The sequence below is a fragment of the Octopus bimaculoides genome, chromosome 18, assembly GCF_046866305.1.
Source record: "Octopus bimaculoides isolate indiv1 chromosome 18, ASM4686630v1, whole genome shotgun sequence".
Classification (NCBI taxonomy): domain Eukaryota; kingdom Metazoa; phylum Mollusca; class Cephalopoda; order Octopoda; family Octopodidae; genus Octopus; species Octopus bimaculoides.
Window position 1 is genome coordinate 55,554,647 of NC_142945.1, and position 16,358 is coordinate 55,571,004.

The window sequence follows — 16,358 nt, forward strand, 5'->3', positions numbered from 1 at the left end:
CATATCTATATTCTTGTCTGTTCACTGTAAATTAGACTATATATGTTTATTTGTGTGTGTGTATTACACACACACACACAAACACACACAAACACAACACACATAATATTTACATCACTTTTTCAGTTTACTTAGCAGCCAAATTTTCATGGCACATCATACAAATGATGCTCAATTTTCTCTCTCCATCATTTGCCAATAATTCACTTTCTTCCCTATATTTTCATACCATTCCACCTCTACTTAACCTTATTTATGTCTCTCTTTTTTTTTTCTTTCTTCATATATGAAGAGAGAAAACCTTTTGTTGTCAATATAATTAGTACTTATCAAATCTTCCTTTAACTCTACTACTAAATATGTCATGTAAAATCCAGAAATGTGTAATTATCTACTTCTTCCATACTTTACTATTACTTGGTGTTTATTTATTTATTTTTTTAATTCTGAACTCGTTAAATGTGGCCTGATTCGCTCATTTGATCCATTCAGGACTTGAACCATGTCACCACCACTCACTTCCTCCTAAGCTTGTATAAGACAGAGTGTGCGATTCTGGCAACAAGCACTAAATCAATAGCTGCAGAGTAGAGTTGTCTCTTCTCTTCCAATTGTCTCACCAATCATATGATTGTGATTTCACAAGTCGCTGCAAGCCCGAACTGCATCTAATATTATAACATGAAAAACACTCACTTCAAAATGGCTTTAGTAAATAGGATCCATTCAGATTTCTATATTGGATCTTGTTTTTAATTGTAGAAAGTTTCCTTTTCATTAACAATTATTTTTATCAATTTAGATGTAATGTGCAATGGGTTGGTAAATAGAAAAGATATAATATTACTTTTCAAGGAATGAAGTGACTGGTTACACAATTCCATAGCCCTGAGTAAATGGGAGAGAGAGAGAGAGAGAGAGAGAGAGAGAGAGAGAGAGAGAGAGAGAGAGACGGGCTCAAGCCTGTAAATTCAATTGTATTCTCAAGCTGAAGATTTGTCAATATTGGCAATGTAGAATCAATATAGTACAGGGTGGTTGGATTGGCAGTACTTTTGTTGATGTTGTTGGTGACATTTAAGACACAGTGGCAAAAATGGTAGTCTTGCTGACTGAATTATTGAAAGAGAGAGAGAGAGTTGGTCGAGAGAAGCAACTGGAATGCATGGCTGGAATTGAAGAGGAGAGATTTTAAGCCTTTCACTTACAGAACATTGTTGGTAATTTCTCTGAGTGAGTTCTAGGTTGTCAAACTGCTATGTTGCACATGTCTTGGATATATTACTTGCTGATATCAAGTTTTGAACACTTGGTGTGTATATGGACTTTTACTATTTAGCCATCAAGGGGTCAGCAATTAGTGATATGAAAGGGTTTACTTTTGATGACTGATATAGCTTATAACTGTTACTAAGGTTAAACAGAAAGGAAATTAAAGATTTCCAGATAATGGATTAAGTTATTTGCAGAGTAGACTTAAGTATTTGAACATGAAACCTGAAAGGTTATATTTCTGGAGAGACAATTACTTGAGAATTGGTTGGTAAAGAAAAGAGGAAAAAATGCATCTGGTTATCCAAAGAGTGCTGATCAGGATAGGATTTGGAGAATTGTAACTGTGGAGGAATGAGTCTTGATAACAGATAAACACGTCTGAAGGAGGTAGAAGCAGTGTCAGCTGTGATTTCTTTGACAAATTTCAGGTACAAATTATGTGTCAGTTTTGTCGCTAGTCCTTTTCTCTTCATTCTCCTATCAGCAAGTTTAGTGTTTCTTAGCAAAACAAATGCTTAGTGTGGATCACCATCATGTTGATTAAACGGTTTTCATTTTGGACTCCAAGAGGTTTTAAGCGTTAGTGCTTCACTCGTTTTATTCCATGGAATAGATGAGACAAATCTCTCCTTGGATAAAACACCCTCTATCAATGTAATATTCTTAGGTGGTTTGGTCTCCTTTCCAACATCCAGGTAAACTGAGGTAATGAGGGATTAAGTATTTAACACAATGAAACACCTGCAGTAATTTGAACCCAAAACCTATCAGCAGGTTGTGTAGCACCTTTTGCCTCCTTCTATGTTGCCACATTTCACCTTACTTTTGGGAAATAAGTGCAATCGGGAGATGTAACCTGCAATAGGTTACCATTCCAATCCAGAGGACAATTTCTCTCACATTCACTTAACATTATGAAAGCTGAGCTCTATGCATCAAAACATTCTCAGATTTAAGATACACTTACAGATTATGTCATACAACTCTTTCATTCCAAATTCACGTTATTCAGAACATGTATACATCTCTTTAAATTTTACACCAAAAGATATACTTGTCCACTCTTTCTTCATAATGTATCACATTGTCTTTTAGTTTTCATTGTTTTCTCTTTTGTGCTACAATCTGTTCATTCAGAATCTATTCAGTGGGATTATATCAGCCATTTCATATATTATAATTCAATTATATTACAAATGAACTTAGCAATGTTGGAACTGTTTCTTACCTATAAGAAGAACCAGCGTCTGTTGGTTTTACTATAAAGTATGACAACTAAATATTTAAGACCTTGGATTATATGGTATGGCCTTCAACATTACATCTGATATACTTTCTATAATCTATTTCGATGGAAAATAGGTATTAAACTAACTTCCCAGGTGTATGATCAAACACTTGATAAGGTAGCCTGCCAAAAGAACTGATATCAAATAAGAATTTATAAATTTAATTCTCACAAAACATTGAAGAAAAAAATGTAAAATAATTCTTGCCCCATCCATCTCCCTCTTTCTTTCTCACATTTTGTTCATATCCAACAAATTTATTCTGAAATATCAATTACTTCCCTGAATCAGTTTTAAGTAAACATTTGAATTAGTTACTTAAACTTACTGATACTGCTTCAGTCATTAAGTTGAGAAAAAAAAGTAAAACAAAGGATCCCAAGTGCAAGAAAAAGATTTGTAAGGAGTTCTACGAATTTTAAACAGTACATTTCAATTTTGTAGGGTTACGTTAATGTAAAATCTCTTTTGTAAAGAAATGATTTCAGTTCTATGATTTTAGCCTTAATTTTCAATCGGCATTTATTTTCTTTTAGAAACATCGACAAAATGATGATTATTTATGAATATCCTTTAGAATCCATGCTTAACATCATTTATATTTTTAGATTACTACATGTGAATATAGTTAGTTCCAGCCAATTTAATTTTTAAGCTATTACATGTCTCGTTTCATGAAATAATATCCTTAAGGTTTGACATGCTGAAGATTTCTAAAAATGAAATGGTGCCATACATGGTTATTATCACTGACTAGAAATTTTAAGAACTTTCTGTTAAATAAGCAACACATTGAATAAATGAAATAAAACGTGTATATTATGCATCTTTATTCCTTAATTTCAAATTCAAAATTTTAATCCTACAAATGTTATGAAAAAATGATTGCTTCCTTTGTATTAGCTCTCCACTAGGGGACTCGATGTATTAAATTTTAGTATAGCTGATAGTACCAGTATCTTATATACAAAGTATGAACAACTGGTTTGAGCAGATTCATCTCCAAATGCTGCACTAACCCTGTCTGGGTGCATATTTTGAGTGACAAAATACATCTCTGCAATCTGCACAGGATAATAGTATTTACTTCACTAACTGCAAAGTTATAGACTTTACCTACCAATGTAAGATATTGACTCCATCTCTGACAGCTGTATGAGAGTTGCAAGAGAGAATTGATTCTGTTGTCAAGGAGATAGGTTTCGTCATCAGTACAACTAAAACTTGTCAAACATCAACAATTATGTGAACATATAAGCAAGAAAGTAGGCAGACTAAATATTTAGAGAATATCATTGGACATAAAAATTTCAACAGAGCAAAATGTATGGGAATTGGAATAGTGAGGCAAATAAAAATTTCAATTAGGGATTCTTAAAAGAGTAAATTTCATTTAAGTTACACCAGAATGTGATTGATGTTGATTGCTGTAAAATGATTTGATTGATGAAGCACAAGAGACTTGGAATGTTTGGGACACATTGCAACTGTTTAATTGAAAAGAGAAATATTGTGTTAACAAATTTGAAATAATTTATGACAACAAAATTAAGTTTAGAAAATAAGTATTATTTATGTAAAGAGCTCGCACTGGCTCAGGTAAAAGCACTTTAATATGTTATGAAGAATGACACTGATATCTATTGAGGTTTTTGACAATGGAAATATTTATTTCTTTTTGTATAAATATAAAAAGATGTTACTACAAACGACAAAACATCAAGAGAATTGAAGATGATTATTCTTGAACTGGTGTGTATGTAGCTGCAGTCAAAACATTAGCTGGTCATTGTGTGTTGCTGTTTCCATTTGTCCATTGTGGTTTGCTGTTGATTGTGCTACTGTCTCTTGTTTGCTGTCTGCTCGTTGCTTTTGTGTTGATTTAATGCTTTGGCCAGCTGCAGTCTTTTTTGACTGATGTCAGTGGGATTCACTGTGCTGAATATATAGGAGTGATTTGGCTCAGAAAGAAGCATGCCAAGATGACATTGTTGTTGGAGCTGATTCCAAGTGAAGTCTTGGTTGGTCAGATTTTTTTATGATATAGATAGTATTCTAGCAAATCACAAAATCAGATATAGGGATCTGTTTGCTAAATATTCCTGCTCCAAATATTCTGTTTTAAAGATTGAAGAATATTCATTGAATGCATTAAGAAAAAAGTGGAATGTAAATTCATTTGAAAGAGATAAAGCTATTTATAATTCAGTTCTGTTTATTATGGAAACAATGCATTTTGACAATTTGGTGTCTCTTAGCTTTTTAAATATGTTTAAACGTGGTCAATATATGATAAATATATTTTCTATTTTTACATATTTAATACGCCTAATAAAGATGTAAAAGAGAGTGCAAGATCAAATAATTATTCTTTTTGCCAATGATTTTTTAAAAAATGTAATTATTGTTCAAAAATCTTATTTTGCCAGGCTCATCTATTTGATTATAAAACTGTACATGTTGTTTTGGGAAATGAATCAGCTGATCTGGATTCTGTGATTTCATCTCTAGTTGAAGCATTTTATTTGTCTCGAGTGAGTATTATTTCATGATTGTTTCATTGTTTGGAGGACTTTTAGCTATAAAAACAGTTATTTTTGTATAGGACAAAATTTTCAACAAAGTGTAAATGTAACAGAAGTAAAATAAAAGTCAAAATAGAATGGAAAATGCTTAATTTGATAAATATTAAGAAAAATATTTTTGATTTTTGTTCATCAAGAAAGACAAAAAAAGCAAATGTCTGATCTGTCATACAATCTTTTCATTAACTATAAGATTTTTCTATTAGCATTTCTGAGAAAAGATGCTGCTCCAGTATGGCTGCAGTCACATGACTGAAACAAGTAAAAGAATAAAAGAATATATATATAATGTATGAATTAATCTTTAAAAATGGATATTTCACATAACTTTAAAAGAAAAAAAGAAAACTCCAGGAATAAAAACATTTTAGTTCTTTAACTACATACCAGGTGTCTCTTCTGAATCTAAAAAGTAAAAAACTATTTTTCAATGATTTCAGTCTCCCCTCTAAAGATGATTACAAGTAGATTTTTTTCAGTATCACACCCAAATAATGATCTACAAATTTTGCAAAAAACCAACAAAATACAACATAATCACAATGTCAGGCTAAAAATGAACAAAGGAAAATGTAGGATTTTTTTTTTTTTTTTTTGCAGAGTCATAAGTGGATGACTTGAATAAAAGATACTGAAAATTCTGAGTAAATTGAATTAAGTACAAAATGGCTTTTTTTTTTTTTTTTTAATATTTACAGACAAACAAAGCAGATGATGTGCTTATCATTCCTGTTATAAATATTTGCCGGAGAGATGTCCATTTAAGAAAAACACTGCATCATGTGTTGAAGCAACAAGGAACTCTCTGTGATGATTTGATCTATCGAGATGATGTTGACCTCCAGAAACTGCATTTTCATCAGAAGCTCAAGCTGACTCTTGTCGATCAAAATATTTTGCCTTTAAAGGATGTTTCCTTGGAAGATTGTGTCGTTAGTGTTATTGACCATCGTCCGAGGGAAAGACCAGAGTCCAGGTAAGAGTTAAAGCAATCATTTATATAATTAAAGAGTAGCATATGTGATTGTATAACCATAACATGTGGTCAACATTCAAGAAATACACTGAGTGTTGTTGGATGGTCATTGTCAACTTAGAAGATGTGTATAAAGAAGAGAAATGCCTACTAAAAGTATGTATTATTTAAAGTCTGCAATAATGTGTCCATGTATTGAGAAATAAATGTTAGACATTAGGTAAAAATCTTCTACAAGATGGTGGTAGAGGTAAGACAGGTTGCTTTGTTGGGCATTAACATCCTGTCAGCACTAAATGACCAAGGAATTATCTTGGAGATAAACTAGTTACAGATAATTGCAGAAACCAGTTAGAGTGCCTAATTTGAGGAATTGCAAGCACGCTGTGGTGTAATTGGTGACAAATCACCTGGCAAGAGAATAGACACATGGCTGAAAATCTTGTTAGTGAGTCTCCTTTTCTTTTGTCTTAAATTGGTGTTTGTAATGTCAAGTATGACATGAAACTTCTGTAGATCTTGTTTATGAAAGACACCATTGATGACCAATGTTAAATTAATGATTCTTTATGAGGAAATTAACGTAATAATATTTTTATTAATCAATATTTACTGAAAGTAGGTTTTATCAATGAAACTATCGCTGTTATATTTGTTAATTATATTTGAGTCCCATCATGATTTAAGGATGATTTTTATTGATTTACTCTCACATGGCCTCTATAGAGAATATAAGCATTCAATGAAGGCTATATATACATATATATATATCCCTATATATATATATCCCTATATATATATATCCCTATATATATATATATATATATATCCCTATATATATATATATATATATATATATATCCCTATATATATATATATATATATATATATATATATATATATATATATATATACAGGGATGACCATAAGTTGTTTTAATCATTTCTCATAATAATAATAAAGAAATGAGTAAAGTGACTTATGGTCATCCCTATATATATATATATATATATATATATATATATATATATATATATATATATATATATACACACACAGGGATGACCATAAGTTGTTTTAATCTTTTCTCATAATAATAAAGAAATGAGTAAAGTGACTTATGACCATCCCTATATATATATGGCTTTTAAGTGTTGAATGGCTTTTAAGTGTTGATTTCTCAGCCCAAGAATTACAGCGTGATGTGCTGCTTGACTGGTCCCCCCTCTCTCTCTCTCTCTCTCTCTCTCTCTCTCTTTATATATATATGATGATGATGATGATGATCTTTTCTCCCGCCATGCCTCTGTCTACCCCTCCATCCTCTCTCTCCTTCGTAGTTTTCCTTAAGGTCTTCAGGTTCTGGCTATATATAAATGAGAAACCCATTCTAAATTATCTCGCTGACATACTACGACGAAATACCCAAGATGCAGATAAGATAGAGATTTTTTATTTATTTACGGCCTCAAACATCTCATAATACCTTGCGCTTTAGTTTTTGCCCCCTATTATTTATCTTGTTTCTCTCCATGAAATTCAATTGAATTCAGTTGTTGTCTTAAATTCATGCTTATTCATTTTCTAAGCTTCCTAAATTCATGCTACGTTATATTCTAATCACCCAGAATTCATTGCTCTTTTAAAAAAATTACGATTTATGCATTGTTGTCTCTCAAATATTTAAAATCTACAATTAAGAGCTCTATCTACTCGCTGGCGGTAACCCGCCCTCCCACCCCCTCCACCGGAAGTTCATTCCTCTGTCATCCCACCCCCTCCACCGGAAGTTCATTCCTCTGTCATCCCCACCCCCTCCACCGGAAGTTCATTCCTCTGTCATCCCGCCCCCTCCGCCGGAAGTTCATTCCTCTGTCATCCTGTCAACCTCGGCTGTCTCCCGGAACCCATCTAGTGGCCTTGGCCATCCTCTCCCCTACCTTTGGGTAGCGCATTAAGGTTGAGAAATGTTTGCAGGTTGTAGGTACTGTTTTGCTTATGAATTCTTCCAATTGCAAGTTTTCTTTTCAGGTACACGACACTGCTTTTCCCCTTCCCAGGCTACAGGCCCACACCCCCAACACCCATACTGTTAGGATTGGCACTCTCAACGTCGGTACGCTGAAAGGTAGATCTGGTGAAATTGTTGAGATGCTTGAACGGAGATGCGTAGATATGTGCTGCATCCAGGAAGTAAGATGGAGAGGAGGTTCTGCAAGGTTCCTCACAGGCAAAGAACACAGGTACAAGATTTTCTGGGCAGGGAACACTGACGGGGTCGGGGGCGTAGGAATACTTCTAGCGGAGAAATGGGTGGATAAGGTAATCGAGGTCATTAGAGTAAGTGACAGAGTACTTAAGATCAGACTAGTGCTTCATCATAGATTAGCTACTGTCATCTCAGCCTATGCACCTCAACCTGGGCTACCAGATGGTCTGAAAGACCAATTCTATGACACCCTCTTGCAAACTACCTCGTCGACGAGTGACAGGGACCTTCTCTTTGTGGCTGGAGACTTCAACGGTCATGTCGGACGTCGTGCTGGGGGCTTCCATGGCATACATGGAGGCTATGGCTTCGGTTCCCGCAACGAGGAGGGAACCAGACTGCTGGAGTTCTGTGATGCAACCAATCTTATGGTCTGCAATACCAACTTCAGGAAACCTGCCAGTCACCTACCGCTCCGGCAGACACTCTAGCCAAATCGACTACATCCTCGCCAGAAATAGGGAAAGAGGGCGGCTTATAAATGCCAAAACCTACCCTGGCGAAGAATGTACCCCACAACATAGATTAGTAGTTAGCGACTTTGGGATTAAGGCAAAATGGGTGCCCAGAATTAGACAGGCTTGGAGAAGAAGGGTGTGGAAGCTTAAAGACCCTGCAAATGGACAGAGACTTAGAGACAAGTTACTTGAAGCATTTAACGAAATAGAAGGGGATATAGCATCATACAACGTGGAAGACAATTGGAGATTTCTGCGGGACAACCTGTTGAAAGCCACCGACCAGATTTGTGGGTGGTGTAAGGTCCCCTCCCAACCCAGAGTAACGTGGTGGTGGAACAAGGAGGTAGACAGGGCTATTAGACAAAAGAAACAAGCTTGGAAGGACTGGAAGAACGGTGGTAGCAGGGAATTGTACCAATGTGCCAGAAGGGAGGCTAGGCGACAGGTTTATTTAGCCAGAGGGGAAGCAGATAAGGAAAGATTTGCCAATGTTCTGCGCCGTGAGGACCAAAGACTCGAGGTATTTCGTGTTGCAAGACAGTGTAGGAGAGAGAATAGTGATGTTGTAGGAGAGAAATGTGTTCGCATGGATGATGGTACGCTTGCATTAAATGAGGATGCAAAGAAAGAGGTCTGGAGATGCCACTACGATAGATTGCTTAATAAAGAGAATGAATGGGAGAAAGAGAGCCTGCCTTATGTCGACCCAATAGAGGGACCAGCTATCCGAGTTGATAGTACCAGGGTAGATAAAGCAATTAAGAGTATGAAGACTGGGAAAGCCCCCGGCCCATCAGGAATCACTGCAGAGATGCTCAAGATATCTGGCAGTGTTGGCTATAGCCTAGTCACCCGTATTACGAACCAGGTGATACACGAAGGAGTCATACCCTATGACTGGTGTAGCAGCATCATAGTCAACTGCTACAAAGGTAAAGGGGACGCTTTAGATACAAATAATTACAGAGGCATCAAGCTGTTAGATCAGGTTATGAAAGTTACAGAGAGGGTCATAGCCCAACTAATTAGGGAGCGAATCAATTTAGATGAGATGCAGTTTGGGTTCGTGCCAGGTAAAAGCACTACTGATGCCTTATTTCTAGTGAGACAGTTGCAAGAGAAATACCTAGCTAAGGATAAACCTCTGTACCTGGCTTTCGTTGACATGGAGAAAGCCTTTGACAGGGTCCCCCGATCCCTTATCTGGTGGTCAATGAGGAAACTTGGGATAGAAGAATGGTTAGTGAGAGCTGTGCGAGCCATGTACAGAGATGCTGCCAGTAAGGTGAGGGTTGGAAATGAGTACAGCAATGAATTCCGGGTAGAGGTAGGGGTCCACCAAGGTTCCGTCCTCAGCCCCCTATTATTTACCATAGTCCTCCAGGCAATCACAGAGGAGTTCAAGACAGGTTGCCCCTGGGAGTTCCTCTATGCTGATGACCTTGCCCTAATTGCGGAGTCACTATCAGAACTAGAGGAGAAGTTTCAGGTGTGGAAGCAAGGTCTAGAATTGAAGGGCCTTAGAGTCAACCTAGCTAAAACCAAAATCCTAATAAGTAGGAAGGTAGATAAAACACAAACCCCTTCAGGTAGATGGCCCTGCTCAGTATGTAGAAAAGGAGTAGGTAGTAACTCTATAAGATGTACCCGGTGCAAGCTATGGACACATAAGAGGTGCAGCAACATCAAAGGCAGGTTAACTAGCAAGTTAGTTTTTGTTTGTGGCAGATGTTCAGGTGCAATAAAGACTGCAAACAAACAGGAAACAACTTCTATCTCATTCCAGGGTGAAAAACTAGAGGTAGTCGATAGCTTCCGCTATCTGGGCGACCAAGTTAGTAGTGGGGGTGGGTGCGCTGAAAGTGTAGCTGCTAGAATAAGAATAGCCTGGGCAAAGTTTAGAGAGCTCTTACCCCTGCTGGCGACAAAGGGACTCTCACTCAGAGTAAAAGGCAGACTGTATGACGCATGCGTACGAACAACCATGCTACATGGCAGTGAAACATGGGCTGTAACTGCTGAGGACATACGTAAGCTCGCAAGGAATGAAGCCAGTATGCTCCGTTGGATGTGTAATGTCAATGTGAATACCCGTCAGAGTGTAAGTATCTTGAGAGAAAAGCTGAACATTAGAAGCATCAGTTGTGGCGTGCAAGAGAGACGATTGCGCTGGTATGGACATGTGGTGAGAATGGAGGAGGATAGCTGCGTGAAAAAGTGCCACACCCTAACAGTTGAGGGAACCCGTGGAAGAGGTAGGCCCAGGAAGACCTGGGCTGAGGTGGTGAGGCAAGACCTTCGTACATTGGGCCTCACCGAGGCGATGACTACGGACCGAGACCTTTGGAAATGGGCTGTGCGTGAGAAGACCCGGCAAGCCAAGTAAGATCGTTGCCAGTGCCCCTGGACTGGTTCTTGTGCGGGTGGCACATGAGATGCACCATTTTGAGCGTGGCCGTTGCCAGTACCGCCTGACTGGCTCCTGTAGGATTTTCGAGCGAGATCGTTGCCAGTGCCCCTGGACTGGCTTGTGCGGGTGGCACATAAAAGACACCATTTCGAGCGTGGCCGTTTTCGTGCGGGTGACACGTAAAAGCACCCACTACACTCTCTGAGTGGTTGGCGTTAGGAAGGGCATCCAGCTGTAGAAACTCTGCCAAATCAGACTGGAGCCTGGTGTTGCCATCCGGTTTCACCAGTCCTCAGTCAAATCGTCCAACCCATGCTAGCATGGAAAGCGGACGTTAAACGATGATGATGATGATGATGATATATATATGAGCGAGATCGTTGCCAGTGCCCCTGGACTGGCTTGTGCGGGTGGTACATAAAAGACACCATTTCGAGCGTGGCCGTTTTCGTGCGGGTGACACGTAAAAGCACCCACTACACTCTCTGAGTGGTTGGCGTTAGGAAGGGCATCCAGCTGTAGAAACTCTGCCAAATCAGACTGGAGCCTGGTGTTGCCATCCGGTTTCACCAGTCCTCAGTCAAATCGTCCAACCCATGCTAGCATGGAAAGCGGACGTTAAACGATGATGATGATATAAGGAGCTGGACGGTTTGACAGGACCCAATGAGGCACAAAACTGTATCAGGCCCCAATGATATCAACCTGGGATTTGTACCAAATGTATAACAGGGGGCAAATAGCAGCAATTTTGTATGGGTGAACCTGCTTCTGATGATTCTGTTTCTCCCCCCCACCATTGCATAATCTCCATACCAAAACAAACATACAGACAATGCGTCAATGCTCTCCTGTAGCTATGAATGAGTCTTTCAAATTACCTAAATAAAAAAAAAAATCAGTCAGATGGAACAAATGTAACTAAATAACAAGTTGATTGTTGGGAAGCTAATTAAAAATATTGTCACCAAATAGTATAAATATAATGTATTATAATTATCATAATTTTCTTTTCTAGCTTGTGTTCAAATAAATATCCTCATTAATGACCTTGCTATCCATTTGGCTACCAGACTAATACTCTAATCTAAATACACTTCAGCTGTTGACTTTTGTCCTAATTTCACTTATAATTAAGCATGTGTACAACTTAACTACAAATGATATATAGAACAAGAGATTCCAGTTGGCTATTGAATATTTTCTTTTTAGTTTTTTTCATTGAAAATGGTATTGAAACTAATTTATCATTTGCATAAAAACCACACACACACAGCTGTCATAATTCAGTCTTGCAAAATCCATCTTATTAAACCTGTAAAATGAAAGCATATTACTGATGTGACCCCAAAAGCTTATCAACTTGTTAATGCTTCGTTCTATAAGAGGCGGAAGCCCTCTTAAATGGCATCAACACAACAACAGTCTGCGTAAAGTCTTATAGTTTCTAAGATTCACATGGTTTCCATAGAAGGATGTAAGGTACTCTACAGCACTGTCATCATTAGAGATTTCATAATCCTTGCTGGTTGTAGGTTCACTATTGAGGAATTAGTCTTTGCATGATGATTCTCAGAAAGAAAACTCTAGGATGGTTCCACATTGACCTCTAGATAATAGGCCGTTTGTCAACATGACAAATTCTGCTGGTTAAATAGCAAGTTGTTCCTATTCGGAGGTACCTATTTACAGGTTGAAGAGCTTGATCATTTTCAAGTGTCCTGGCTTTGAATGTAATACAGTGTTGAGGATAATATTTGGAACCCCATCCTCAGCTGCTGATCACTGCCCTGTCCACTTAGCCATCCATGCTCTCAAACCCTGTATTGATGGTGAGACTGAGGTCATCTGTAAATGTAGGATTTAAAAACTGAGTTTCTGCAGAAACAGTAACCAAGGTGTTTTAAAAATGTGGGGAAAAGTATTAAAAATGAGAGATATCTAAACAATTCAGCAATTATGAAATATTAATTCAATATTCAGTTCATTTTATGAACAAGATATCCATTTTCCTGAAGTCATATTAATTTCTGATTATTCAAAAACAATTTTCATTATTGATATCTTTATCATTTGACGTTTCTTTCCTAATATTTCTGTTTAACCGATTCTTCCACTCTGGTCTAAAAAATGAGTTTAGTGAACTAGATTTAGAAAGTAGCATTGTTTTGACCATACTACAAAAAAATGGTGATGCAATTTCAAAAAATAAGAGAAATGGAATTATAGTTTTCTTTGTCTGTTACATTGCTAATTATAGTGATAGGATCAGCACCACCACTGCTGCCACCACCACCACCATTCGTTATCAGTTGAATTATTTTGCCTAACATTGTTATTTTCCCACCTCACCCTATCACCATCACAACTACTAGGCTGCTGATAGCGATAACATTGATATAATAGGTTTAATGGAAACAGTAACAAAAACAGTAATAATATCGTCAATAACATGTCATTGATGTTATTATTGTTACTATTTCATGTTTTTTCAGCCATTTCCAACATGCATTCATTGAACAACTGAGTTTTTTGTTTCTACTTTTACAACTATAAATCAGGAAAGCAACAAAATCTTGTTATGAATCAGCAAAACAGAGGCGTTCTGAGTTCTGATCCCTGCTTTGAGGCACAAAACAGTAATTGTTAAGGTTTCACTGCAGACCTTAAACTTTGTTCTCGTGTCCCAACAATGCTCATTATTTGAAGTAATAGCAAAAAAGAAAGAAAAAAAAAGCAGCTGAAGTCTGGACTGAAGCAGTGAATTGGCAGTCATTGGACTGTGGCCATGCTGGAGCTCTACCTTTAACAGTTTAGTCAAATAGATTGACCCCCAGTTCTTGTTTTTTTTTAATTTTGGTAATTGTTCTGTTGATCTTTTATGCCAAACCAATAAAATGAGATGGAAACAAACCAACACCTGCTGTCAAGCAGTGAGCAAGACTAACAAAGACACACAGTTTCTGCTTACCAAACTCTCTCACTACAGAATAAGACACTCGCCCAAAGTGCCAAGCAGTGGCACTTAACCTAAAACCACATGGTTGCAAAGCAACTTGCTTAACCATACAACCATTAAATACAAAAAAGAAAAAAAAAATTTTAAACATGTTTAACTCCAATATTATTAATCTAATAAAAATGAATTTTCTCCATGACCTCTCCCATTGTTTTTGTTTCTTGCCTGCGTTTGAATATTCTGACATCCTATCCAGCTTTGTAATGGAACTTTCTATTTTAAGAAAAACAATTAGCTTAATGATTTTCTTTATCAAATTATTTTATCAAACATGCTATTATTATAAACACTTATTTTTGAAATTTGTCATTTAGAATAAAATTAAGTATGTGGTATTTAAAAAAAAGTTTTTAAAATCCTTTTGTAATATTGTTCATGAAAAAGAAATAACATTTTCAAAAATAGTTGAAGGAAAAATATTGTGTTTCTTGGTAGGCATCAAAATGGGAATAAATGTAAGTTTGTTGAGGTAAAGTCTTGAACAATATGTGAGCAATGTTGTTATTCCTTTAAAAGAAGATAACATAAAATATTGGACCATGAACACTTGTATCACTAAAAGAACGGTCCTTTGTAACATGTTGAGAGATTTTGACAACTGAAGAATTCAGCTGAAATAATTTTCAAAATTATTCAATTTTTTCAAATTCTGCAAAAGAAACTTTTAGCTATTTCATACTATTCCTCCCCCAATCATAATTTATTTTATGTTGAAAATTTGCCTCCAATGAGAATCTAATTCATAACAAGATATAAGGAATTACTTTTTAATAACGGAGGTTATGATACAGGGATGTACTGGAAAGACATATGAAGAACTCTAGCATCTCCCAAACACTTGGGGAGGAGAAGGCCCTATGGCACAAGGAATGGCATCAACCGTAGAAGCTCATAATTCCAGCCATTGAGGAAAAACAGAGAGAATATGAAAGAACACATAAGAGGCATCACTACTGCATTGCATCAAGTAGCTTCACCTGCAACAGGTGTCATTGCTGCTGCAGATGAAGAGCAAGCCTTATAGGCCACATGTGGGCCTGCCGGAGATGATTACTGAACAAGAATAGTTAATGTCAACTTAAAGGCTTAGGTCGTTTCTAGCTCCAACCAACAGTTTTGACTTTACATTGGTAATAATAATAATAGTAATAATAATGATGATGATGATGGTTGTGCAATAAGTTTTTGATTGATCTTTGACAACAGCAATATTTTCCTGATGTTTTGTTTTTCTGTTTGACAGTGGATGCGAAGTAAACATAGAACAAGTTGGGTCTTGTTGCACACTCATTGCAGAACAAATCTTCAACAGTCACCAACCAAATACAATTGATGAAAAGGTGGCTGCTCTTTTGTTCAGTGAGTATTGCTTTTTTAAATTTACATTATCAGTAGATTGTTTTAAAACGAAATTTGGTGACTTTGTTGATATATTTTTGAGACTTAGGAACACAAGACAACCCAGACTAGCAGGGGACAATGACATTCAGTAATGATGATGATGATGATGATAGTTTGGCTAAAAGTTGGTTTTCTAAAAATAATATTTTTTTATATATCATCCTCAATGACAGCTGCTGTCCTATTTATTGTTGAAACACTTTTAATGTTTTTTTCAGTCTCTATTAAATGGGATGCTGCACTTTTGTTCAGATTTGTTCTGCTTCACTTCTTTCACTTTTAATCTTACACAATCCTTTCATCGTTGTTGACTTTTTTCTTCTGTTTACTTTTATCCCTTTGGCACATATTCATTTTTTTTATGTACCTATTTTTCTCATTGTTTATAAAATAAGTACAACTTGTACAATGTTGAGTCAATTCACTACACTGTATCTCTTTTATGTAAAAATCCTTTTTCTCAATAATATTGCATCTTGGGAAGTATATTAAAGATATATTTGTGCAATTGTTCATAATTAAATTTGTTTTCTTTTTTTGCCATTCTTTTTTCTTCTATAAGTTTAGTTGTTAAAATGCTTTTACAAGACTACATTCCCCAATGATTTCGTGCAAACAATCCTTTTTCCAGGAAAGGGTTATCTGCTTGAAAGCCGTATCTATTCACTTGCCC

The 16,358-nt window shown here is 36.4% G+C and overlaps 1 protein-coding gene across 7 annotated transcripts in view; it reads left to right on the forward strand.

Annotated features, from left to right (window-relative positions):
* Window positions 1-16,358, forward strand: part of LOC106883074 (uncharacterized) — a 135,278-nt gene that overhangs the window by 28,247 nt on the left and 90,673 nt on the right. For all 7 annotated transcript variants that reach the window (XM_089366311.1, XM_052974338.2, XM_052974340.2 and 4 more), the window contains exons 3-5: window positions 4,994-5,098; window positions 5,848-6,125; window positions 15,528-15,643. In XM_089366311.1, the coding sequence (XP_089222437.1) occupies window positions 4,994-5,098; window positions 5,848-6,125; window positions 15,528-15,643 (499 nt within the window). The remainder of the gene's footprint in view (window positions 1-4,993; window positions 5,099-5,847; window positions 6,126-15,527; window positions 15,644-16,358) is intronic.